Source organism: Juglans regia, chromosome 3 (genome assembly GCF_001411555.2).
Source record: "Juglans regia cultivar Chandler chromosome 3, Walnut 2.0, whole genome shotgun sequence".
NCBI classification, from domain to species: domain Eukaryota; kingdom Viridiplantae; phylum Streptophyta; class Magnoliopsida; order Fagales; family Juglandaceae; genus Juglans; species Juglans regia.
Window position 1 is genome coordinate 21,215,435 of NC_049903.1, and position 27,720 is coordinate 21,243,154.

Sequence of the window (27,720 nt, forward strand, 5' to 3'; positions counted from 1 at the left end):
GGCATCTGTTAGTTAGTTAGTTAGTTAGTTAGTCACGTGGTATGCAGGTGTTCCTTTTATAGCATTAATGTACCTTTATGTCCTTACTTACTTGTTACAAATTACCATAGTGCCCCTTGTAGCCGTTGTTAATAATCATAAGGTTTTTATAAATACTGAAGCCTTTTTCTTTTGTAAGCATTGAATAAGAAAGTGAATCAAGGTGGAGGTTTCTGATCCCTCGAAGATCAGTAATTCAAGTTGTTCCTTCTCAATTCTAGTCTGTTGTTACAATCGCGTTTCCATTCAAATCGAACACTTTCACCGTGTCCAACACACTTGCGGTATCTTCACCCACCACTAAAGTTTCAGTACCTGTTGGCATCCGCAAAAGTCATAATTGATCTGCTCCAAAATACAGCACAAAATAATTACGTTTGTTTGCCGAGAAAATGAGGAAATATAAACATAATGATGCTCATTATTTTTAGTGTAAAACGATGGAAATTAATAAAAGGACACATATTATTCTTTACTTTTTTTTCCCTTTTTCTGTTTATAGAAACCAAAGAAACATGATTAGTGCAAGAAATTAAACAGACCTACCAAGAGAACCCGATATTGCATAAGTCATGACAAGGGTTTGTTGTGGTAGATAATACATCAGCCTACACTCTCCACGCACCATGGTTTTATTTATTTTTTAACTCAATACACTAAGTGTGTTGTGGCTGATGTAAATATTTTTCCTTGTCGTGGTGAGAAACTGGTTATATACTTGAGGTGTTTGAGAATCGTAGAAAGTCTGAGAGTGCGATTGGGTGATAGGCCAGGAAGCAGATGTGTTGAATTCAAGTTGGTGATCCTGTTGGAGTAGAGATTATTGGTCAAAAGTGTGGTAGACAGGGAAGTCGCCATGGATGGATGTGCGAAGGATAAGCAGAAACTCTGCCCAAGGACTCTAGTTGGAGTAGAGATTATTGGACAGCTTCGTGACCATTGGGCCGTAAGAAAAAATGATAGATGCAACCGCTCGGTGCAACCGGCGTGTCCAAGCCACCCATTTCATTTTCCCCTTCCTCTCCCTCCCCATTTCATTCCCCCCTCTCTCTCCCTCGAAATTTCATTTCCCCTCCCTCTCCCTCCCTCCCTCCCTCCCTCCATCTCCATCTTCGTCGGACCTCTCCCTCTCCCTCTCCCTCGAAGAAACTAATCATTCCGTTTGTTACGGGTCAGGCCCCGTAATTGGGATGGCTAGCCACCAATGAGTGAAACATGATGCTCTCATGGTTATTAGGCCTATAGGTCCACTGCATTAAATTCTTATTTCTTCAGTTGAATTAGTCAATTGCAAATAACCAATCTGATACCAAATGTTGTTGGTCTACAGATTATCGTGTGGAGTTGTTGGGTCGTGTCTTAAATTTTGGTCTGTTATTTAATTCCAAATATTTCAGCAGCATGTGCTAGTCAGTCATTTAATTCCCTGTAAGTAGGCAATTATTTTGCCAAGTTAGTAAAGTCATTTGTCTATAAATATTGTTTGCATCAATTTAAAAGACAAATTATTCAAGCCAACTAATCTCTGGAGAGTGATCTTCTCGAACAGATCAATTTCTATCCATTCCATTAATATCTTATTTTCTATCCTAACATTGGTATCAAGAGTCGGTGCATCCACGGCTGAGGGTAATGTCAGTACTCGTTATTCCCAGTTAGCCGACTCATTAGCCACTTTAAAGCAGGTTCAGGAGACGCATGAAAAACAGCAAGCACACCTGCAACAAATTGTGGAAGGATTAGCACAAGTGGAAGTAATGGCTTCTAATTTAGAACTACTTTTGAAGTATGAAGGCAAGAAAGTGAACGCTGAAACCAATGTCGTGGTCACACACTCTTTGAATCCTCTATTTGAAGATACCAGTGGCATTCAAACCAAAACAATTCACTTGGAGTTTCCCACGTTTGATGGAGCTGACCCTAATGGTTGGTTGTATCGAGCCAATCAGTTTTTTAAATACCATCAACCACACCCAAAGCACCGTGTTTTATTAGCTTCTATTCATATGGAAGGCAAAGCATTGACATGGTTCCAGGAACAAGAAGCGGCTGGTGCATTCACAAATTGGGAAGTATTTGAACGTGCCTTGCTTACTCGTTTTGGGCCATCCGTTTATGAAGATGCTATGGAAGCCCTCACAAAGCTGCGACAAACAACGACGGTGGAAGCTTACAAGTCCGACTTTGAACATCTTTCTAATCAACTCCATGGATTAGCTGAATCTTACAAACTCAGCTATTTCTTGGATGGATTACGTAAAGATATTCGATATATGGTGTGCATGATGAGGCCAACTTCATTATTGACTGCTTTTGGCATCGTTAAGATGCAAGAAGAAAATATGGTAGCACTAAAGAGAATTGTTCGCATTCCAATGGGTTCTCCTAAACCCCAATGGGCTCTTCCTGAGCCAACAACCAAGATGTCGGTTCCCATTTAAAGTTTATCTTCAGCCCGAATGAAAGAAAGAAGAGACAAATGATTGTGCTATAATTGTGATGACAAGTGGGGTCCTGGCCACCGTTGCAAATCAGCTAAACTTTTTATTATGGAATGTGAAGATTCCGATGACGAGGATGCGATTCCAGGCCCTAACAATCTTCCGGAAGTAGGAGGGACGAGTTCAAAGCTTATAAGCCTAAAACCCGATACCAAAGAAACTGAACCAGCAATCTCCATCCATGCTTTTGTTGGTTCTCCAAACCCAAGAACCATGAGGCTTATTGGCTCTATTGGTGGTGTACGAATTGTCGTGTTGATAGATACCGGAAGCACCCACAATTTTGTGGATCCCTCAATTGTAACAAAGGCACAATTACCTCTACGCCATACACCAGGGTTGACAGTCAATGTAGCAAATGGCGAAGTTGTCCGCAGCAAGGACTTACGCAATCGGAAGCTTTTCAGATGCATGGTATTCACTTTCATACAGAATGTTTTGTCCTCGCCTTGGGTGGTTGTGATGTGGTCTTAGGTGTTCAATGGCTGAAAACTCTTGGGCCTATTCTCTAGGATTTTTCAAAGTTATCTATGACCTTTACTTACAAGGGCAGCAAGGTGGCGCTTCAAGGCCTCACTCCTTCTGCATTCTCACTGAAGGAAGGTGACGACTTCGGGAAGATGGCTAAGATGGACAATAGAGATATGGTGTTACACTTAATTGAGAGTCCTGAATTCCCCACCATTACTTCTCAAATTCACCCCAAACTCCAGCTCTTTTAGACACTTTTCAATCTATTTTTCAGACTCCTACTGGTTTACCACCGACCCGCACTCATGATCACCATATTGATCTCTATGAAGGAACCAAACTAGTTTTCACTAGGCCTTACCATTACCCATATTTTCAAAAAACTAAAATTGAAAAATTAATCACAGAAATGCTCACTATCGGAGTTATTCGACCTAAACAAAGCCCATTTGCATCACCCGTTTTATTTGTATGTAAACAAGATGGAAGTTGGAGATTGTGTGTTGATTATAGGGCTCTAAATAAAAAGACTTTTAAAGCCAAATTTCCAATTCCTATTGTAGAAGAACTACTTGATGAATTACAGGGGGCCACCATTTTTTCCAAACTTGACCTTCGTTCGGGATACCATCAAATCAGAGTTTTTCCTAGTGATGTCCCAAAAACAGCTTTCCACACCCATGATGGCCATTATGAATTCCTAGTTATGCCATTTGGCTTGACTAACGCCCCCGCTACCTTTCAAAGTTTAATGAATGAAATTTTTCGCCCCTATCTCCTTAAGTTCCTTTTGGTGTTTTTTTAATGATATTTTAGTCTATAGTAAAACTATGGATGAACATATTCATCGCTTGAAACTTGTGCTTGAGACTTTGCGGCAAAATCAACTCTATGTTAAACTTTCAAAGTGTAGTTTTGGTTGCAATGAAATTAATTACCTTGCTAATCTCATTTCTAAAGAAGGTGTGTAGGTCGATCCATCCAAAATAGAGTCTATGCTTAATTGGCCTTTTCCTAGTACTCTAAAGTCACTTCGTGAGTTCCTAGGACTTACGGGATATTATCGGAAGTTCATTAAAAATTATGGCATCATAGTAGCTCCATTAACAGCCTTACTTAGTAAGAACAATTTCACTTGGTCGACAAAGCCATAGTCTCATTTCAGGACCTCAAAAGGGCTGTAATATCACCTCCTGTTTTAGTGCTTCCTGATTTTTCTAAACCTTTTACAATTCAGTGTGATGCATCAGGTTATGGCATTGGAGCAGTTCTCTTACAGCAAGGCAAACCAATTGCTTTAATGAGTCAAGCATTGAAAGGAAAGGCTCTTGCACTTTCCACTTATGAAAAGGAATTGATCGCTTTAGTCTTGGCAATTAAAAAGTGGCGACCCTATGTCTTGGGACAGAAATTTGTGGTTCAAACTGACCAACAAAGTCTCAAATATTTGTTGGATCAACTTATGGGTACTCCCACTCAACAACGATGGCTCACTAAACTTTTGGGGTATGACTTTGAAGTGCACTACAAGAAGGGCAAAGAAAATTCTGCTGCGGATGCATTATCCAAGAAGGATCATGGAGAACTCTCGTGTTTTACACTTCCCTTAGCTTCTTGGTTATCTACTTTACATTCTGAATATGCCACTACTCCTGAACTAATTAATATGCAGGATCAATTTCGTAAAGGGAACCTCGATACTTCTATTTATTCCATTAAGGATGGACTGATTTTTTACAAAAATAGAATTTTTGTTGCTGCACAATCTCCTATGCGAGATATGCTTATGGAACTCATGCACTCTAGCCCTCTTGGAGGACACTCTGGGTTCCACAAGACCTACTATAGATTAAAATCTGAATTTTATTGGAAAGGCATGCGTAGGGACATGCACCTTCAATCGGGAGTGTGAAAATTGCCAAAGGAATAAATCTGAAAATATTCCTACACCTGGTCTACTTCAACCTCTCCCAAATCCTACTAAGGTATGGACAGATATTTCTATGGATTTTATCAAATGTCTACCTCTATCTCATGGGTGTAGTGTTATTATGGTCGTTGTGGATCAACTCTCCAGTCTCCAAGTATGCACATTTCATTGACATATCTCATCCCTATACAGCTTTGAAAATAACTACTATTTTTCTGGAGCACATATTTAAATTATATGGAATGCCTGCATAAATAGTCACAGACCGTGACCCCACTTTTACAAGCCTGTTTTGGAAAGAAATGTTTAAGTTACAGGGAACCACTTTGCAATTCTCTTCGGCTTATCATCCACAATATGATGACCAGACTGAGATCGTGAATTAAAGTGTGGAACAATATCTTCGAAGTTTTTCGAGTGCTAAACCCAGGGATTGGAAAAATTGGTTGGCTTTGGTTGAATGGTGGTACAACACAAAGATTCATACTTCCACAAAGCTAACACCTCTTGAGGTCGTCTATGGATACCCACCCCCGAAGCTTCTTCCTTTTTCTCTAGGTACAACGAAACTACAAGCTGTCGAGGACACCTTGTGCTCTACGGATGAGATATTACAATTATTACAGCATACTTCTTCATTCTAGCTTTGCGCAAGCTAGAATGAAGAAATATGCCGATATGAGGATGGAGCATGCATTTTTAGATTAGGGATTTTGTCTATTTATGTTTACAACCCTACCAAAAACAATCTCTAGTCACTCGGCGCAATCAGAAATTATATCCTCATTTCTATGGTCCCTATAAGATTCTCGAGAAAATAGGGACAATAGCTTACCGATTGGAGCTTCCAGGTGACTTTACGGTTCATCCCACCTTCCATGTCTCCAGCTTGAAGCCAAAGTTGGGTCGTCGCAACCTCCTCTCCACCAAGCTGCCACCAACTGCTGCGGATGGATCACTTCGACCTGAGCCAGAGAAGTTTCTTCAACGCCGAGTGGTGAAACAAAATAAAAGGCTGGCGTCGAGGTACTGGTTCAATGGAGAGGTCTCGCTCCTGAAGATGCTTTGTGGACAGATTACTACAAATTGAAGATGGACTTCCCAGACCTTGTGGACAAAGGTCACCCAAGGGGGAGGGGATTGTTACGAGTCAGGCCCCATAATTGGGACTGCTATGCTGGGCCACCGATGAGTGAAACATGATACTCTCATGGTTACTAGGCCCATAGGTCCACTGCATTAAATTCTTATTTCTTTAGTTGAATTAGTCAATTGCAAATAACCAATCTGATACCCGAAGTTGTTGGTCTACAGATTATCACGTGGAGTTGTTGAGTCGTGTCTTAAATTTCGGTCTATTATTTAATTCCAAGTATTTTGGCAGCATGTGCTAGTCATTCATTTAATTCCCTGTAAGTAGGCAATTATTTTGCCAAGTCAGTAGAGTCATTTACCTATAAATATTGTTTGCATCAATGAAAAAGACAGATTATTCAAGCCAACTAATATCTCTGGATAGGGGTGTTCATCCGGGTTCTAATTTGGAATCGGGTAAATCTTAGATCGGGATCCAGATTTTAAACTCGAGCCGGAACCCAGACCGGGTTGGTCCGAGTCAGACTCGGGCCAGAACCCGGGTGGATCCGAATTTTCGAAACTTGGAAATCCAGGTTCTGGATTGTACCCGTTTTTGTTTTTTCCTTTTTTTTTCAAGTAAAAGCCTTTATTTTATTAAATTTTTTTTGTAATATGCATATGCTAGGCAAGACAAATTGGGAATCAAATTTCAGGGGAGAAGGGATTGGATGATGATTGTAATTTCACCATACTAAACAAAACATAATGGGCTCCAACCCCTCCTCTTTAACCCCGTGATTTTCTTCCAATCGATCCCAAAGCATATTCCCAAACTACTTAAAAAAAATCCCATCCATCACTTCCTCGTGTGAGCCCAATCGAAAGAACAAGAGTTGTAGCTTCATCGAATTCGACATTTATTACCTCTAAACCTACACCCAAAAACCTATTCTTTCATCTTCTTCACCATTTCTTTCTTAATTCTTTCAGACACTGTATCTTAATATAACTATTCCTATAGCAAACTAAAAAAGCTTCCAAATTTCTTTTGCTTCCTAAAACTCCCAAAAAACAAGGATATGAAGAACACATATTGAAAATGAGAATCAATAAGTCCACTCCTTTGGTAGCCTAATCTCATGGTTCATTTTTGGCAGCAGCTGGATTTTACACTTCTAATGAGAATAGACGATGTTACTCCTAAGCCTCGGAGTAGTATCTGCAAGAAAACAAACAAAAAAAAGAGGAGATCTAAGAAAACATTAATCCATCACTTTCACCCCAAAATCTAAAACCCATCACAACCCAATAATCATGTTTGTAATATATATGGAGTAGCTACTTCTTATCTATTAAATAAAAATCTGGGCGACGAAATAAAACCCAAAAAGAAAAGAACAGATCTAGCCAAATAGCAACTCTACTAGTCACCGGCGACGATGGCTAGGGTTTTGGCTTCCCCAACACACTCTTGATACGAAAGAAACCTCCCCCTGAGAGAAGAGATCTAAATGCTCAAAACAGAGAGAGAGAGAGAGAGAGAGAGAGAGAGAGAGAGAGAGGAACATACCAAGAGTAGCGAAAAGGCTTCTGTCTTCTGTGGACAATGGCCTCTAATAGCACCGGTGGCAATGGTTGTGGTTTTGGAGCTAAGGCTTCTGTTTGACACTTTGGGTGAGAGAGAGAGATGGAGAGCTAGGGAGTCAGTAACGAGGGTTTGGAGTTGGAGTTTGAGAGAGAGAGAGAGAGAGAGAGAGAGAGAGGACATCTCACGGAAGATTCAAGAATGAGGGTTTTTGTTTTTATATATAACCCGGGTACCGGATGTTAAATCCGAAACCCAGGTTTCACAACCAGATTCGGCCCGGATTAATCCAGGTTTTGTGGAACATGAACCCGGTTATCCAAGTTCTGGACAGGGCTGAGAAAAAACTCGACTCGGATGAACAATCTTATCTTTGGAGAGTGATCTTCTCGAGCATATGAATTTCTATCCATTCCATTAATATCTTATTTTCTATCCTAATACCGTTACCAAACTCTGGAGATGAGTGTTTTGCACGAACGGAACCTTCCAGAGTAAACGGACGTCCCTTCCTCTGCCTCAAACCAGAGTCTTCTTCTTCACACGTTCCCGACTGCACAAAGATCTTCTTCTTCCCACGTTCCTCCCTCAAAGCTCTCCCTACTTTCCATGACAGCTCTGCCTTTGCCTCTCCCTCCCTTCTCCACGAAAGCACAAATACCATGGCCCCTTGCCTCTGCCTTTGCCTTTACCTCTAACGCATGCTCAAATACAATGGCCCCTTGTTCTGAAATCACTCCAGACCCTCAAGTTCACCAAGGAACTCGGCCGCTTCATGGGTTTGTTCTTTTTTATTTTTTTAATCTAAAATTTTGGGGGCTGCCCATTGTTTGGCTGCTGAGAAAGTTTTTTGGGGAAATAGAGAAACCACGAATTTATAGTGTCTTCTAGAGAGAGATGTCTGAGGAAGTTCGAGAAAACTTGAGTGGAGTATGAGAGTGTGGGCTGGAGAGTTCTGGAGAATTTGAGTTTGGGTTCCAGCGCGGGGATGAAGGTTCTGCTACGTACGACGGGGTAGTACGATTGCCTTGGTCGTTTGGCTTCAATTATTGTTGTGCTCCTTTTACTCTGCTCTTTGGCTTCGGTTTCAACAACACGAGGGATTATATACAAAAGGGGAATAAATTGTACAAAGATATGAACCGCATGATTGCGTATTATAAAGGCCTCACAACCTAGGCTCGATGGATCAACCTTAATGTTCAGGCTTCCAAAACCAAGGTCTTCTTCCTTAGGGTTTCTCCTACCCATTACGAGTATGCAAAAACCAATTCACATGCATCATCATGAGTACCTTATAATTAATTACTTTGTAAGTGTATGTTCCATATTCCATTGCGTCCTCTAACTGTCTTTTTGTTCCTTAGAGATAAAAAAAACAAAAACAAAAACAAAACAAAACGAATTGATTTCGTTAGTTTACTGATTTTCCTCTCATTTTTGTTTTTTGCAGGCGTGAGGATCAGGAGTTCCTTGGTACTCCACATCGTAAGCTTCTTCTTCATTGTGCTAAAAACTCGCAAATCACACAACGAAGGGAAAAAAAAAAGTATCAGAGTGTGGACTAGAGAGTTATGAAGAATTTGACATTGGGTTCCAGCACAAGGACTCCCTGCAAAGCGTAGACATGGAGATGAAAATCTGGAAAATTAGTAGAAATTTAATAAAAATGGACCAAAAGTATGGGAATTGAATATATTAGAGAGACTACAAAAACAAGTTTCAGTTCACTCACTTTCTTGCATTTGAAGTCTTAGAAACTTGCTGTTGGTTTGGTTGAAGAAGAAATTGTATAAATGCAGAAGAGTTGTTGCGATGGGGGTTAAGAATACATGCAAAGTGTTTGATAAATTGTTGAAGAGAAAATCACTAACTGGTTTGGCCATGAGAGACTCAGCAATAACACTTTCCCTTCAACCTCACAGTCTGCATAGCATGGGCTCATCTTTCTTGTTTTTTTTAAATCATCTGACGTCAGCCGATTACACCGTGGTTGTATGTAGCAATTCTGTACCATGTTACTAAGAGTAATGCATTTTCATCTTCAAATTTAGAAAAATCATCTATATTTGCTCCACATTGAATTAGCTAAATTGTTTTCATCTAAAATATAAGTTACAATAAATTCATTCTTCTTTTCAAATATGAAAAAAAACTATAGCAAGCCTAAAAGTGTTTTTTGAGATTATTATATTATAGATATGAGATTTTTATTCATATGAGATTTTACCATCTATATACATATTAGATTTTTATATAACAGATTGTTGAATTGTGAAAATAAAAATGAATATGATTGTTGGAAGTTATTGAAGATTATGAAAATAAAATAAAAAATAATTAAATAATATAAATAATAAAAAATAATAATATTTTATTATTATAGAGAGTGTGATGACTAATTTAATATAGACTTCTAGTTTTGAATAATTAGTTAAAAATAAAAAAGTTACATATTAGTCAAAATTTGAAAAATAAGATGGCTAATCGAATGATAATGCTCTTAGCAAGTCATCTTCATCCCACTCTTTACTTGTCTGATCGTGTATGTTATGCCTACTTTCCTTTTTATTTTTTTGCATGAAATTCGAATTCTGGCACTGGGATGGTGTTTTTAGATTTGTAAGCTTAACTGCTGGGTAATTATTAGGATCTTCTTATATTTTTTATAATTACGTAATCTTGTGTGCTTTATCTAAGTTTCTTCTTGCTTGTTTAATTTGTAACTAGTTCATTCCTGATGATGCAAATTGGTTGAAGATCAAAAGTTTGCGGGTTATTCAAACTGATTGTATTATTTTGATATTTTGCTCATGGAAATAACAAAATGCTTGTGATTATAAGACCATTTGTCTAGATTTTCCCTATAATATTCGTTTGATGTGTTCTACTAATTTAACATATTTTTCCATTTGGGTAGATGATGGGCCAGGAACACTTCACTAGCAAAGAACCACTATGGATTGTCTTTGAAGTTTTGGGCACCATTCATCTCTCTTCTTACTTGGCTGTGTCGTCTTATAAGACCATTGATGGCCGGGGGGGTTAAATTCACAGGAAAGGGTTTGTGGCTGAAGGAATGTGAACATGTAATTATATGCAATCTAGATTTTGAAGGCAGTATGGTTCCTGATGCTGATGGTATTCAAATAAAGCCTAATTCAAAACATATATGGATAGATCACTATAGCCTCCGTGACTACGATGATGGACTTATAAACATCACGTGAAAGAATACAAATATTACTATTTCTAGGTAAGATCAAGTCCTTGTTTAGAAAACAAAGATAACAAAAAAAAAAAATTGTCCTAAAATGAATAATAATAATAATACATTTCTTCAAACATTGGTTTCAGGTGTGACTTTTCACAGCATAACAAGACAATGCTAAATGGGGCTGACCCTTCTCATATTGACAACATATGCATCCGTGTGGCCATCCATCATTTGTTTTTTTATGGGACCAGACAGCGGCAACCTAGAGTTAGATTTGCAAAAGTACAACAATTATACCAAAAATTGGGGCATTTATGCTGTTTGTGCCAGTGTAGAATCACATGTGCTAATTTTATAGCTAATTCTAATATCTATTAGTTTTAATATTGAAGGTTTTAATATAGTCTAGGAGATTAAAGATCTTGTGATCTATATTTTGATACTAGATATATTCCCAATGCAATATATATGAAGCAGGGCAGAAGAAGATGGAATTAAAATGTCTCACAGAGAAGATATATGCCCTCATTCTGTTTTCAACCCATTACATTTCTGAATTCTGCTTATCATTTAGAATATTTGGTTTTAATTAATTAGGGGATCGATTGAAGCATGCGTAGGTGTGTGTGTGTGTGTGTGTGTGTGTGTACATATAGAATTTTTGGTTTTAATTCAGCTCTTTGATCATATTTTTATTTGAAATGGACAAAAGAAAAAGAAAAAGAAAAGCAACAAAAAGGCCTTAGTTGGGAACTATGTATGATAAATTAAGACACTTCACACCAATTAGATACACTTTTGCACTGAGATTAGAGATGGATATGCACGTCACTGGTATTTCTATTTTGAATTTCATATCCATTTCCAACATGTCTGCATGTTTTCATCTATCCTAACCTTTAGTGTTTTTCTCTCTCTCTCACTCATAGCCTTTCTTATGTGCTGTAGGAACAATGACCCTAATTATGCAAGTTAAGAAAGCTTGGCTTTGTCCGTACATGACTGACTATATAGAAGTATCATACAAGCTTTCTTGCCCTCCTTTTCATTTCCTTTTACATCTGAAAATGGATGTCATTCAAAAGTCCCTATAGCCCTTCATATCAATTGCTGAGAATAAGAATCTAGGTTTCTAGAAACCATATAGCACGTGATCTTTGGAACAAAGGAAATAATTCAAAAAAGAGCAATAGATCCAATAAGGAACCCTCGATGCCTGTAGGACGGAATAATAGAAAGAAGAAATCTCTGAGAGAAGAGTCCACCTAATAGCAACAAAATAGATGATAGACTCCTACACTCGATTCAAATTTGAGCATATTGCTTTCTCATTTATAAAAGTGTGCGACTGTAAGTAATCTTTTCTAGCATTATGAAAGAGACTCCCGAGTCCTGACTTAATTAAGCATTATTAAAGAGACTCTTACAGTTCATACCTTTACTGTTGAAGTCGAGTTTCAAGCATGCTAGCAATTTTGGCATCCTCCCATTATAAAAGAAGACAGAGATCCCATGTAGTTAATTTTGCAACAGCATAATTCATTTATATCAACAATAGGAATACATTGTCAGACTACTTGAGATCATTGAAAATAGGAATCTTGATTGGGACACTGCCGAAGTGGCTAATTTGCATTAATATTTATAATGGGGGTGGTTGTTTCCTGCTTTCATAGACTGGACAGTTGTCATTATGAATCAATGATGATACTGCAAAACATTTGTGATGCTTGACTAGTCAATGGAGGAAGCATGACATCATCTGATACTCTTTTAACTGTCATAATCCGTAGTTTGACAGTGCTGTCCATATTACAAAGTTTTGCTTGTCAAGCCACTCAGCTAGATGCCATAAAAGAGTGGTCGAAATTATGTCTAATACATTATGCAGGCTTAACAAGTTCTTATGCCTTAGTCAATCCTCTGAAATTGTTCAATTTACTGGAAGTGTGAATTTGTCTATAACCAACATATTTTTCAAGCTCTAATGTCGGAATTTTCATAATGAGATTGAAATTGGTTATTTGTGACGTCCCTCTAGGCATCTGACAAGGAGGAGGCAATGACTGGCTGCATAAGGTCTGAAGGGGACTTGTTCGTGAGTGGAACTCAAGTGGGGTTGATGACTGAGAGTTCTAATCACAACATTTTTCATCCAAGTGAATACTACCCCACTTGGACAGTGGAACCTCCCACCGGTGATCTTAAGCACGTTCTCCAACATTGCACTGGAAAGCAGAGTGTTCTGCTACCAACAGATCAGAAGGTGGATTCTTAGCTGCATGGAGTGATGGGTTAGTAGCTAAGCAGCCTAATTTACATGTATAATGTGTAATCTAGACCTTGATGTTCGCTATGGTTTGTCAGGTCTTAAATTTCTTTGTTCCTTAATTTTTTTGTTAGTAAATGTTTCGGTATGCTTGGTCTGTTTTGAACTTATATCTCTGCCAAAAAGAAAATTAGCTGTTGAAATAGCAATTCGATCATAAGGGTTAAAAATTCTCATGCATTGAAGTGTCGTTTGTGTCCCTGCGAATATTTTATGTAGCCTCTTATAGATTTGTAACCATATAATATGACAAATTTCAAAGTTACATATACTAACTATGTGGTTTTGCTTCCAATATGATGGAATTAAAACAAATGAAAAGAAGTGGGAAAGAATTTGAGGCGAACCTCCTCTCCCTAGAATTTCAAGTGAAATGAAGTAGTTACTATTCTTTGCCAAACAGGATCAATTGTTTTGTTGTTTATATCACATGCATCAGCATTTATGATCAGATTATAGTGGTAATAGAAATTGCTAACAGGAATAACCCATGTATGTGTCTGAATCTTTTGTTAAGCTCCAGCCCCTATTTGATCAAATAATAAACTAAAAACTAAAAACCATAAACTAGGTCCATGGAGGTGAAATGTTCCCTCCAAATTGCAGCTGGATAGGATTTGAAAGGAGAAATTCGAGGAAGGTCTGTGTCCCCTTTGGATTAGAAAAAGACTAATCACTTTGGTATTCTATTTTTTCTCCCATTCAAAGTCAAAACAAATATAAAAAGGGATGACAGATGGCATCCAATCCTTTTTCATTGACTTACTTTCCTCAGTCTTTCTGATTGAAATGTCAGACTAAATGAACAGGACACTCCACCCTTCGACATTGGCCTCATCAATCATACACTAGAACATGGCATCATCTGCCTCCATCTCTATCATTGCAGTAGCATGTGTTACCTGCATTTTGTTCTATGGAATTTATTTGGATATTGAGGTAGTTGTGTTTGTGGCAGCATCTAAATCATCACCTCTAGATCCAGAAATGAAAGCTCTGCTAGAGACGGGGTGGTGGTCAAGTGCCGACACTAACAATTCCTCAAGTCCTAGCGAGTGCTATGATATTTCTTGCACTGCCGGTGGAAGGGTCACAAAGATTAACTTAGCTAAGAGCTATTTGGAAGGTAAGTTGAAACTCAAATTTTCTTCCTTCCCAAATTTATACTTTGTTGATCTTCATGGAAATGGACTCCAAGGGAGCATCCCTAGTGACATAGGTACTCTATCAAACCTCACCTTCCTTGACCTATCCTTCAATCAACTTACAGGTGAGATACCTCTTTCCATCATAAACCTCACCCAATTACTGACGTTTGACATTGCTTCTAACAACATCCATGGTTCCATTCCCTTGGAAATGGGCAACATGGAGAGCTGGAATCACTTGTACCTTAGTTTGAACAAAATTAGTGGTTCCATCCCAACAGGAATAGGAAACTTGAAGAATCTGATGCGTTTGCACCTCAAATCTAACAATCTCATTGGTCCAGTCCCTACTACTCTTGATGGTTGCTCTTATGTGCAAGAGTTGATATTGAGCCACAACTACTTGATCGGACGCTTTTCCCATCGCTTCGCTGACCTTTATTGGCTAAATACTAATCTCAGTCACAACTTTTTTGGTGGAGAGATACCAGGTAAACTTAGGGGTTCGGGCCATTTATCAATCTTATATCTCAGCTACAATAATCTGATAGGCAACATCCCCCTCTCTCTCTCATTTATGTACAAGATGTTGACTTGTCATACAACCCATTGAAGGGAAAAGTTCCTGACAATTTTGATCAATATCATTCGCTCGAAATATTGATTGGCAACAATGATTTATGTGGTAACTTCACGGGTTTCCCTCCTTGTCATTCTTCAATTGGAAGCAAAATTAAACTTATTATTTCCATAGTCATTTTCCTTGAATACTACAACAAATTCTGTTTTTCACGGCCAAACTTTTACGGGGAAGCAATTTTAGTCACAATTAACACCTTATTGTGACGAAAATCAACTTGCCGCAAGAGTTGGTGGGTAAAAGATGCCCACCGTATTATGAACAATATTTAAATATAAATACTGACCACTTTTTTTTAATCATGACAGTGTAGATCGTCGTAAATATTTTTACGATGTATTTCGACGAGTCATAATCCTCGTAAATATTTAAATTGGCGGTTTTGGGGAGTGAAGATTAATTGCAAGCATTAACCAACACCGATATTAAGAAAAAAAATATTATTATGTACTTTTCTCTTTAGTTTGGTGACCAGTCCCAATTACATTTTCTCTCCCCCACGTCGAATTTTAGTGTCCATCGTCTACCTCTCTGAAATGTGAAATCGAAGCTTATTAACCAAGAAATCCTACAAAAATCTGGAGCTAAAGCCAGTAATACAATCATATTGAACCATTCCTTTGAAATACCCAAATCCTTGTCTTATTTGAAACCCTCCTTCAAAATCCCCAAATTCACATCTAAGCCCAGAATTTGGAGTCAAGCTTTTAAATCAAGGAGAGGCTTTGAAATCAAGGTTGATAACACAAAGGGACCCTTTGAACATGAGTTTCATTTCTTGCTTGTTCTCACGAGGTCGTTGGCATCAACTCGATGGAGGGCCCATGTAGGCATAACCCAAGCTTATCGTTGAACTTACCCTGTTTTGAGGGTTCTTGTTGCCTTCCTCTAGGTTTGTCTCATGGGTCATTTTTGCTTTTTTCTTTTTCTTTAAATGTTCTCTCCCTTTTCGTTTACATATGTTTTATATGACTTTAGGGCTGACAATCAAAGGATCCATGATTTATCCATTTTAGGCTTTTATGTTGGAGTCTGAGCTATCTTTTATTTTGTCAGAAAGTTAACTGATGATGATGTTGCAAACACTTATGTCTTCACACCTGGTGTAATACTTGCCATATTTGGCTTGATATGGGAACAACTGGCTTCTAATCGCACTTTACACATACTTGGAAATACTTGTGAGTTGGGGTCTTTATATCTTTCTTTGTTCATTTGCAACTTTATGTTTGTTCTTTTCTTTTTTTTCTCTTTTATGTTGCCTACTATATTCTTGCTAATTTGTTTATTCTACATAATGCTCCAATTGTATATTGACTGCCATGATGCAATAGAAGATTCTATTTTGCAGAGAAAGGTCAATAGAAATTGTCCTCAGATGAGTGGGTAGATGAGTGGGTAGAGTTATTGGTAAATCCATTATTGTCTAAAAGACCATTATTGTTGAAGAGGAGGTATGAGTCTTTTTGCTATTACATTCTTATACTACATAGTTTGAATAGCTTGATTCTAGTACTGAGGGTTCTTCCAAAGAGGAGTTTAGAAATCAATAAGCGTTTATTTGTTCAAACAATACACATTACCCTTGTAAGTTGCAACTGTTATGACCTTTATGCAAAAATCTGTTTTGAATACTAGTATTTAAGTAAATTCTTCTCTGCTTCTAGTGGCCACTTGTGCTTAACATTTTTAAATTACATTGGCGATTTTAAACCTGCTTATTTTACATACATGTAAGAATTATTGTAGAAAGTTCCATGAACTTGTAGATTTAAATTTTTTTACTTAAATTATAGAACCATAATTATTACACTCTTTTTCAAATTGCCATGTCTCTGTGGAGCCTATGATAAATCATTTCTTTTATTAACTATCCACGCAAACCTGGGTATCAAGACAATCCATGGAGCCCCAAATTTCTTTGTTTTTTCATGTTTTTCCCATTTGATATTATGCTAATTAAATGTAAAATAAAGATTTTCTCTAGATAAGTGTGCCTGATACAACAAGTGGTTTTTAGTTAAACAAATAAACATATTTGGTCTCAAGATTTTAGAAATATATTACGGCCATTATCTCTTTCATGGACAATATTGAAAGTCAATTAATCTACAATTCTGGGGGCCAACAAGTTCTAAAAAATTTGCTGTACGTTGAGAATATAAGTTGGCAAACCCATCTTCAATAATTTCTATCTAATGTTTTGTTTCAATTTAACTGTACAGGCCATCCCCGCATCATTCACAGGGATATTAAATCATCAAACACTCTTCTTGATAGCAACTTTGAAGCTCATGTATGCTTGATTGTTTGTTCTCAATTTACGTTTCTTTCTTCTATTACCATGTTCTCTATAATGGTGTTTACTTTTGATGAATCAAAAAAATTATAGCCACATTATCTTTGCATATGCTATATGCTTTCTATATCCTATTACTGACATTATAGCCACATTATAGAGTAGGTGAAGAACCTTTACTCATTGACCCTTCAACCATATTATTGACACAGCAGAACACAATTATGTAAGTTAAATCTATTGATGTTTTTAAATTAAACATTTTATATTACGTAGTGGTATTCATTAATGGTGATGTAGAATCTGATGGTTGAGCGGTTGAATGAGAAAGACTTGGATGGGAATATGGATGATGCAGCTAATGCAGTGTTCAAGGAGGTTTTAGGACATCCACCAAGTTATGCAACAGGTCTAGGCCACACTGTTATACCTGAACCATCTCTTTCATTGCGCAACAATATGGATTATCAACGCATTATTGAGGAGAATGAGAATAACAAGAATGATGCAAATTTTTACAAGAGCCAGTTTGAGGCACTGAGATCTGATTTACTAGAATTCAAGAACCAATTTCAAGACTATGAGAAATTGATGAACATTCGCATGACAGAGTTGGAGTCTCAAAGGGTATTGAAGGTTGATCAGCCAGTTGATGAGGATGATATCATTTTTGGCCACTTTTGTTGAGCAACTTAGGATGTGGCTTGGTTGGAAGTGATAGGAAGGACATACAACCTATATATTGACAGGCACTTTTTACTCCTTTGTAGGCTTGGTCTGTGGATGCTTTTTTATTCCCCTTGTTATCAGCTTTATGTCCTACCATGCATTTAGATAAATTTGAGAGTAATCATTTGACAAATGATAAGGTTGGTTCTGGATATTTAAGATAGCATCGAGTGTGTTATTTTTTAGCATTGCTTACATATCTAGGAATGATTAAATGAATCCAGAAGCTATCAATAAGGGTATCAAGTCATTGATGAGCTATCTCTACTAAAAGTCTGTTTAGTCTGCTAGTTTGGAAATTTATTAATAACATGATAGTAATGGTTAAGGTTTTCTTGATATTTTTATGCAGCAAGTCTCGATCTATTAGAGTCAGGATTGAAAGGAACTATTGCTAAATACACAATGCTGCCTGAGAGACTAACGCCTCGTTTGTTTTCAGAAAATATCTCATCTCATCTCATCTCATCATTACAACTTTCCCAATTTCCAATACAAAATAAAATAAACAATTCAATTTTTTCAAATCTCAAAACAAAAATAATATTAAAAAAAATATTTTAACAATACTTTATTCAACTTTTTAACTTTAATCTCATCTCATCTCTGAAAACAAACGAGCCCTAAGTGAATTGGAGGAAAAGTGTTTTTGAGCCAAGACCCCAGCTGCTTTCGACCCAGTTAATCAAACTATTCACCATCAAGTAATTGAATTGGATGTATGAACCCATCAGCAAGTTCTCATATTGTTGCACATTCCTGTTTTGCCATGTTATTTATATTGGCTGATTGTCAAACGATGAATGAATTGTTAAGTTTGGCTTTTCATGTGCATCATGTTTAGTGATAATAGAAGTAATATATAAAATATGTTTGTATATATATATGGACGTGCTTTAGCTAGTTTTGGAGTTGATATAGTTTATGTAGTTTCAGTATATATCTTGATGGCATTTCTGCAACTTATTCTCTACGAACTATATTATATTGATGTCTTGCTTATTTTGGGTCATTAATAATTTATGCCATTGTGATGTGAACACAATGGTAAAGATCCATAAAAATCATTGTAAAAATGACCTCGAGGTCATTACAGGTAGCAAATATGGGAATTAAATTTGACTAATACATGATAATGTATTAACCAAATAATAATACATGATAGATACTACAATGCAACCCACAATGTATCCTTGCATAAAAAGATCTTTTAGTGGCGACATGTGAGATGTGCATAAAAGAATTAAAGAATGTTTTCAACTATCGTGGCAAAATTTTTTTTCCTACGCCATCTGATTGTGGAAAATAAATCTTTACGTTAGCATCTTTACATGGATATAAATTATTTTTCATGATGTCTCTTTGCGAAATTGACTTTTAGCAGCAGCATCAACTCATCAATAAAAGTATATCCAACTAAACTTCTCGTCGAGAGACACTTTTTCCGATGATGTCTCTTTCCGGGGCAATACATTTTTGTGGCGATGTATGCTGTCTATATACTATTTTGCGGCAATTAATATTTGTAGAGGAAATGAATTATCGACAAAATTTCTTCTTGCAAAAAACATTCTATGGCAATATATCAGTGCAACAAATAAATATTTTTGAGAATATTGAATGATTTGAATGAGTTATTTCTGACAATTTTTGTTCTTATTTGTGACGAATTGAGATGCTGTAATAAGTTGATTTTGCGACAAATTGCATTTTTGCCGAATAAAATAAGTAAATTGGCATTTTATTATCTACAATCTTGTGGCCAAGATATTTTGCTAGTAAAAGAGTTTTGCAACAATTTTTTATGCTTTTTGCAATAAAATTAGTCACCGCAAAAAGCAATATTTATTGTAGTGTGTGCTAGAACATTCTTCTACTTTTAGAGAGCTTGTTGAAGGATGTGCTCCCAATGTCAACTACTCAGTCAATAGAAATGACTACATAATGCGATACTATCTTGATGATGGTATATCTTTTGATGAGAAATACTAGTATGCCTCCTAATTTTGTTCCCTCATTTTGACCACTCATATATTTATTTATTTTTAAATTTTTTTCTTAATGGTTAAGGAGTATTGTTTTTTTTTTAAATATTTAATATGTTTAAAAAATATTTGAAATAAAATGCAAAAAAAAAAAATGTACGAATTGCACTAGGCAGCACACAAAGCGAACAAGGCGGCATAGTAGCACCACTCATCTTTTGATTTATAAAAAAAAAAATTATGCTCTACATGGAAATTAAAAACAAATAAGATTTTATTGCGGCCCAAGAGGGAAGAAAATATATAAAAAGGACATTTGGATTGCTTCAAGCACTATTTATAATTGTGCGTGAAACGATTTTTTTATTATAAAACGCTTAAAGATATTATAATGACATGCATAATTTTTCATAATATAATCGTAGAAGATGGGACATCTATATCTTGGGATATAAGACTTTTTATACAAGCAAGTGTTTGTAAGGTATCCCAAGATCCAGTGTCACATGATCATACAGATGAATTTGTAATTTTCACTTAATGTCATCATCACATTAGAAATAGACAAGTTCATTCCCAACTCCAGTTGAATCTCATTGAGCATTTATAGCTAATATATAATCAAATATTAAGTAATTATATTTTTAAGTTTCATTTCATCAGTTGGTATATTAGCTATTTAAGAACACTAGGTTTCGTTTGGTTACTAAACATCTCTCAACTCATTTCAACTCATCATTACAATTTTTTCAAATCTCAACACAAAATATAATAAACAATTCAACTTTTTCAAATCTCAAAATAATAATAATATTAAAAAATAATATTCTAATAATATTTTATCATCTCAACTCAACTCAATTCAACTCAGTTCAACATCCAAACACACATCTTGCTTTGAAGTGCTCTCCGGATCCATTAGGTGAATTAGTGTGTGAATGTGATATACAATCTTCTTCTTCTTCCTTTTTTTTTTTTTTTTGGCGCCAAAATCAATATCGTTGGGGTATGCCTAATAGTTCATTCAAAAAAGTCTCTTCCACATGATGGGACCAAAGAAACCCAATTTATACTCTTGAGTAGGGGTTGCAATTCATGTTCGCGGATCATGTACGTGTCGTGTCAAATCATAGTATAAGATTATATAGATCAACCAAACACTACCCATTTAATTAAACAGGTCAAACCCTAAAATTCTAACACGACTCACGAGCGACACCACACAACTTGCATTTACCCATTTAATGGATTATCCTAGACACGACCCATTTAACTCATTTCATCTCATTTAACTCATTTTAATATATGGGTTTGAATTGATTGTTATTGTGTTGAGCTAACACACTTCGTATGTTTAATAGTTTGAGAGATATTAAGTAATATTTCCATAAAATAAAAATTTAATAGTTTGAGATATTAAGTAGTTAAATACTAATATTAATATTACATCTCAACAATAAAAAATTAATTATTTATAAAATTTGAAAATAGAATTTATTCGTATTATACAGGATGACTGCAACTTTGTGGATTAACCCGCAATAGATCCATTTATTCTTATCAGGTCAACCAGTTTTGACCCAAACCCATTTATTTCGTATTTTGTTCGCGGGACCATTCATAAATTGCCACCTCTAATCTTGAGAAGTAGCCAAAACATTATGGTAGAATAAAAAACATGACAATTAATTCTAGGGGAGGTTTGGATACAAAAAACATTTTAACTCATCTCATCTAATTATTATAAATTTTCTAAATTTCCACACAAAATTTAATAAACAATTCAAAATTTTCAAATCCCAAAAAAATAATAATATTAAAAAATAATATTCTAATAATATTTTATTCAACTTTCATCTCAACTCATCTTATCTCAACTCACTATCTAAACTCTCTTCAACTGAACTTACATAATATAGCCTCGACAAAGTATTTCATTTGAACTTACAACGCATCACAAATAAACAGGCGCTAAAGTTGATATCATCACAAGGCAAAATGAAGCACGAGGAAAAAAACGCATTAATTTTAGAAGCAGCAGAAATAATGGTTCAAAAAAGTTTAGAGGTCAGAGATCTCAATCCAATAGCCATCAGGATCCTTAATAAAGGTCGTCCCTTTCACATCTTTATCATCTGGTTTATACCCAACTTCACACCTATGACAACTGCATGCCCATGAAATAAGACAACTCAAACATTACTACAAGTCCCTCAAGCCCAAAACAAAGCAGAACTTTTGCTACAAGCCATTATACTGTCAAATACATGCAGCTAGCAAGAAAAAAATATTAGCACTACACCAAACTAGACTATGCCTAAACATGTTCAACTTTCAGCAAGTTTAAGCTCAGAAGCCATTTTGCATATACACCCAGCTACTGGTTTAATTTGCCTCCCAACTTATAAAGAAAAATCAAAACAATGATTACCTTCCTGTGTAGTTAGCGTGCCCTCTAACTGTCCTGATTTATTTTTGCAGATGAGATGAGATAAGATAAGTTGAGATAAAAGTTAGATAAAATATTATTAAAATATATTTTTTTTAATATTATTTTTATTTTGAGATTTTAAAAAGTTGAATTATTTATTTTATTTTGTGTGGTAATTTAGAAAAGTTATAATAATTAGATGAGATGAAATGAAATGAGTTGTGCAAACAAACGAAACTAAACCTTCAATCTCCTCCATTTTTTAGTGTAGCTCAGGCCTTTCTTTTGGAAGGTGAATAGTATCTTTTCCGTCTTCCTTTTCAACTCATTATTCTTCTCTTCCTTCGTGTCATTAACCAAGCCAACAAGATTCGAAGACATGATGTCTTGCCTCCTTTGTTTCTCTCTCACTCTTTTTGAGCCTTCTTGACTCCAAATCTACAAACAATGATGGAGACATGGTGTCTTCTCCTAAACATTCTCAATTCATCTGTGTTCAAGATTTTCAGTTCTCATTTGTGTATTTATTTTATATATATATATAGAAGAAGGGCACGAAAAAATAAATTATATTATCCACATAGCATTATATCCTCTGGCATATTAAGGGTAGGGCAATACTAAAACATTCACATCTGCAAGAAGGAAGGTCAGAGAGACCCATAAAAGGGGGTTCGTAATCAAAACAACCTATAATTAGTTTTGTAATTAAACTCTTACAAAATGGAGCTACTTCTTCTATTTTCACTTTAAGCTATTGGGCTTGAGATTTGAGTCGTTAAAGCGTCAAAGTTAGGTAAAACTCGTCCCTTTCGTGATGCTAAATGGCAATAGAATAAATACACAAAAAAATAAAAAAATAAAAACTCAAAAACTCAATCAAATGCAAACAACTACAAATATCCATTTTGGACCAAACTTTGCAAATTCATGAGCCTAATTCATTTCATAAAATCAGTTCAATAAGAAATAATTGTTCATTCCTTATAAATATATCCAAGACCTTGTCGCAATGTAAGATTATTTCTCAATACCCTCCCTCACGTGCATATCAATATTTTTTTTTTATATTGGGCCTAACGCATCTCATAAAACTAATTTTATAATAGATTATTACTCATTTTTTATAAACATGCTCAAGATTTTATCCACGAGCAATATGAGATTATTCTTCAACAAAAATGATTACTCCTCAACAAAAATGAAGGAATCGACGCTTAAAAAAGAGAAAAACTCACTTGAAGGGGCGACGATATCCCAAATTGAAGCTGCCGAACCCAATGGCGTGCCTTTCTCTTCCAAGTTCTGAGCTTGAGGTTTTGCTACAGAGACACTTACAAAAACAGCTGAATTATTAAGCTTGTTCTGGTCTATTGGGCTGTCTTCATGGGCTTTCATTAATTCAACATAAGTGGGCCGCAGGTGAAGTCCTAAGGCCATTTTAGTATATAAGCCCTTATCCTCTCCGTTACCCTCACTCCCTCTATCTCCTCCTCTCTGTTTTTTTTTTTTTTTTTTTTGAAAAATCCGATTTTTCCTCCATCGACTCATCCCATTTTGATCCTCTGGAAAAACCGCCGATAGAGTTTAATCTGACTCTATCATCTCTTCCTCCAACCTTGGAGATTTGTGTTCATCTCCATCCTTTCCGAATTTTCCTGCTTGAACCGTACCCATTCGTGACATTACTGTTTCTTCCTTCTCATTAGTCATCGGCTCGGCGAAAGTATTACCGGAAAATTCCTTCTCCCGGCGACCCATACTCATGTCATTCAAATTTTCTTTTAAACTATAATGTTCCCGGGTGTTGTAACGTTTGTAATTATTGTTTTTGAGGATTGGGTATGCTCGCTGCCATGGATCGAATTGTTCTGCTTTCTCCATTATTAAGCTTCTCTGTTACTCCTGAACTGCACATTCTTTATGCCCATGAATAAATTGTCCACATGCAAACCATATTCTCGGCAACTTTTTGTTACAGTATGCTAGTAACTCGAACAAGAAAAGAAGAAAGAAAGATTTCTGATCATTCGAGGGATCAGAGAACCTCCAAGAAAATGATTTCTATATAATAAGCCAGATGATTTTCCATTGAGTTCCGTAGGATTTTATAGACTGTTCATGTGGAATGAGTTAGTTATTTCTGTTAGAACTGAGGGCAATATTGTAACTACCTATTTGTAAGTAAGGCTAGTACAGACTCATTACTCTTATTAATGAACACGTGCTTATCACATGATCCTGTCTATGTAATGCCTTGTACAATTCTTCTGCATCATACGATGAATCACAACACTACAGATGAATCACAACACTACAACTCTCATACTTCTTCACTGCACCAACCTTGAACACACTGCAACTCCCAAATTCCTGCATTGCACCATCCTAACAATTCGCACCCCTACGAAAGACCTTGCTCACAAGGTTAGGATATTGAAATCTTAGTTGCTCCACTGGAACCCATGAAGAATCTTCCTTAGGTGCTCCTCTCCATTTCACAAGCAGCTCAATGATAGGCTAATTATTGACAGGTGTCATTCTCCTCTTAAGAATACATTTTGGTTCCACTCTAGTATGTCCATGAACATTTGTAAAAGGAATGGAAGGAGACACATTCACACCAGGACCCACATGATTCTTAAACTTAGAAATATGAAAAACTGGATGTATTACTGCATTTGAGGGCAATTCTAGCTTATAAGCAACTTCACCAATTCTCTCTAAAACCTTAAATGGCCCACAAAATCGAGGAGCCAACTTAGGATAAGGAGTAGCTGCAACACTTTTCTACCTGTATTTCTACAACTTCAAGTAGACCATATCCCCTACATCAAAATGTCTATCAGTATGTTTGCTATCATAATACTGCTTCATTCTAGATTGAGCAGCCAACAAGTTCCTTTTAAGAATTCCCAAAATTTCTTCCCTCGATCTGAGCTCAGAATCTACAGCATGATTCTGTGTTGTTGTAACACCCTCGTCCCGTAGGTTAGGAGTGTCACGTGTTTTTCACAAAATAAATCCGGAAAGAGATCGCATTTTAATAAATAAACTTTAAGATTTATTTTGTAGAAAAATGTCTAAATAAAATGTCTAAGAAAAAGTATTCCAAAAGTATTAAATGAATAACTGAATAAAATTTAATGACATAAAATAGATTTTTATTGTAGAGAGTCTGAAATTAAATTAACTGCTCATTCTAATCCTGGTCTGCCTACTCGTATTCATCATCCTCACCTGGGTGGTTAAAAACATGAAACAAAACTAAAATGAGTCGAAAACTCAGCAAGAAATCCATCACAACGTAAACATAATAAACATAAGGTTTTCAAAAAAAAACTTCATTCTGAGAACTTAAAATCATGAATGTTCATACTGATACTTGCGTTATGCATGACTGATTTATCTGAATTAACTGATTTATCTGAATTAACTGACTGATCTGACTGGCCAACACACTTAACCCTGTGTGCGAGGCTGTGCACCGACCCCACGTCCCGCGGCCGCAAGGGTAGCCGCTGATAGTATTCTAGCATACTATGTTGGACCTCGCTTGAGTCTGTGGCTTGCACATTCACCCTGAAACTAAAATGCATTGGTACCATGCATCTGAATGGTCATATTATTAACTGATCTGGTCTTATCTTGTACTTTGAACTTAAGATAGCTTACGTGTTTTATACACATGAGATGCATGACAGAATACATACATAGTTATAATAATTTTTGAATTTGAATATGATGGAATGACATGATCGTATACTATGCTGGATGATATGTTTGCATATGACATGAGTGGTTCATAAATAATGGCTGTCAATGAATTGGCTTGAATAATACTTATATATAAGCTGAATTGTGATGATCCTAATTTATAATCAAATTACTTACCTCGCTGTGCTTATTCTTGAATCTTACTCCGTAGCTCATCACCTATACGCAATATTAACTATCACTAAATATGTCTAGAAACGTCATGTACTAATATCCTACTTAATTAAATTCATAATGTAGAAGATAGTCAAATGAATCTTTTTTATTGGTTAACATCATAATCAATAAATCCTAGTATTTAAATTACTTAAATATTAATAACATATTATAACTTAGTAGAATACTTGGCTATTTTAAATAGGTCATACAAATCTCAATTCTTAAAATAGATTTCATTTCTTAACATAATTATTCAAAACTCCTAACATATTCCATATTTTTTTCCATTTAAAATATAACATAAATAATTTTATTAAAATCCGATTAAATAGACAAAGGAGAATATTAACTAAAATAATAGGCCTAATAATATACTTTAAAATATATTTCAAAATCTTGAAACACTTTCTTATAAAAATAAGTCTATGACTAATATATTTATTCAAGTAAAAACTTTCACTTAATAATCAGATACAAAACGCAAGTCCAATTTAAAATTACTCCAAAAGGCTTCTTCAAGAGGATTTACGCAACAATGATTTAAAGGGCATAAAAGTAATTATGGTATTAGTGGAGAGGCTTTTTGGGAAAGTCTGAAAATAAAACACACAAAGGGAAACGACTTGCAGCAAGACTTTGTCAAACTTGTAGTTGCATATACTTTCCAGTAAAGTAAAAAATAAAAGCTGAAAGGCATGAGCAAAGGAATGAAATATTTGCTGGAGAAGAAAAGGCCATGCAAGAGAAACAGAGAGCTCAAGGGAGAGAGATGTGGCTTAAGGCAGAGCTTTCCGAGAGGGAGGAGATGATGCGCGGTAGCTCTGGGTGGCTGGAGGTGGTTGGCGACACGACTGTTTGTCTGGGCAGGGAGGTGCGACGTCGAGAGAGGAAGAGAGAAGGATGGCGACGCGACTCTTTTCCTGGATGGAGTGGGTGTGATGGGGTTGTGGAGGTCGGCGTGTTCTATGGCTAAGGGTGGTTCCGTCTTCCTTGAGGTGGCGTCGGCGTGTTCTGGACAATGGTGGTACGATGCCTAGAGGAGGACAAAGGGAGTTCTATAATGCCGAAACAAGAGGGAGGGAGAGAGAGAAGGGTGGTGATTGCGGCAGGAGAGCATGAGAGGGAGGAAGGGGCTGCGACACTTTCTATGGTGGTACTGGTTGCTGGAGAACAAGGCTCATGGTTTGTAGCTTGAAAGGAAGTGTTTTTCTCTGTTTCTTTTCTATGTAACTCCGATTTGAAGTGTGGGTTTGTTGATGGAAATATTGTGATAACGAAGAGAGGATTTATAAGGGCTTTGACGTGAGAGTTGGTCTTCCATTAGAACACTAACAACTAACACTGAGAGACGTACGAGATTGGAGGTTTCTTGTGTTTATTTCAGAGGCTTCGTGGGTTTATGT

At 36.2% G+C, this 27,720-nt stretch overlaps 2 protein-coding genes and 1 pseudogene across 4 annotated transcripts; all 3 read left to right on the forward strand.

Annotated features, from left to right (window-relative positions):
• Window positions 1-2,588: 2,588 nt before the first annotated feature.
• On the forward strand, window positions 2,589-13,152 carry LOC109020198 (annotated as a pseudogene).
• An 852-nt stretch (window positions 13,153-14,004) lies between these two features.
• Window positions 14,005-15,250, forward strand: LOC118343758 (probable leucine-rich repeat receptor-like protein kinase At1g35710). The gene is made up of 3 exons (XM_035688725.1): window positions 14,005-14,275; window positions 14,420-14,788; window positions 15,246-15,250. The coding sequence occupies exons 1-3, from the start codon at window positions 14,005-14,007 to the stop codon at window positions 15,248-15,250; spliced, it is 645 nt and encodes a 214-aa protein (XP_035544618.1).
• Window positions 15,251-16,248: 998 nt separating this feature from the next.
• On the forward strand, window positions 16,249-18,003 carry LOC109013435. Of its 3 annotated transcripts, none has more exons than XM_035688947.1 (2): window positions 16,249-16,391; window positions 17,163-18,003. In XM_035688947.1, exon 2 carries the CDS (start codon window positions 17,543-17,545, stop codon window positions 17,921-17,923), a length of 381 nt encoding a protein of 126 aa, XP_035544840.1. In that variant the 5' UTR covers window positions 16,249-16,391; window positions 17,163-17,542; the 3' UTR covers window positions 17,924-18,003. The 3 variants fall into 3 exon arrangements, 2 of the variants coding, with proteins under 2 accessions (XP_035544840.1, XP_035544841.1); XM_035688948.1 differs by having other exon boundaries at window positions 17,397-18,003; XR_004801204.1 differs by lacking the exon at window positions 16,249-16,391 and having other exon boundaries at window positions 17,163-17,233; window positions 17,397-18,003.
• The last annotated feature ends 9,717 nt before the right edge of the window (window positions 18,004-27,720 follow it).

Coding starts and splice junctions, on each gene's coding strand:
- LOC109013435 (XM_035688947.1), top strand. CDS start 17,543: ATGGTTGAGCGGTTGAATGAGAAAGACTTGGATGGGAATATGGATGAT.
- LOC118343758 (XM_035688725.1), top strand. CDS start 14,005: ATGGCATCATCTGCCTCCATCTCTATCATTGCAGTAGCATGTGTTACC. Junction 14,276..14,419: donor AGCTAAGAGCTATTTGGAAG/GTAAGTTGAAAC, acceptor ATCAACTTACAG/GTGAGATACCTCTTTCCATC.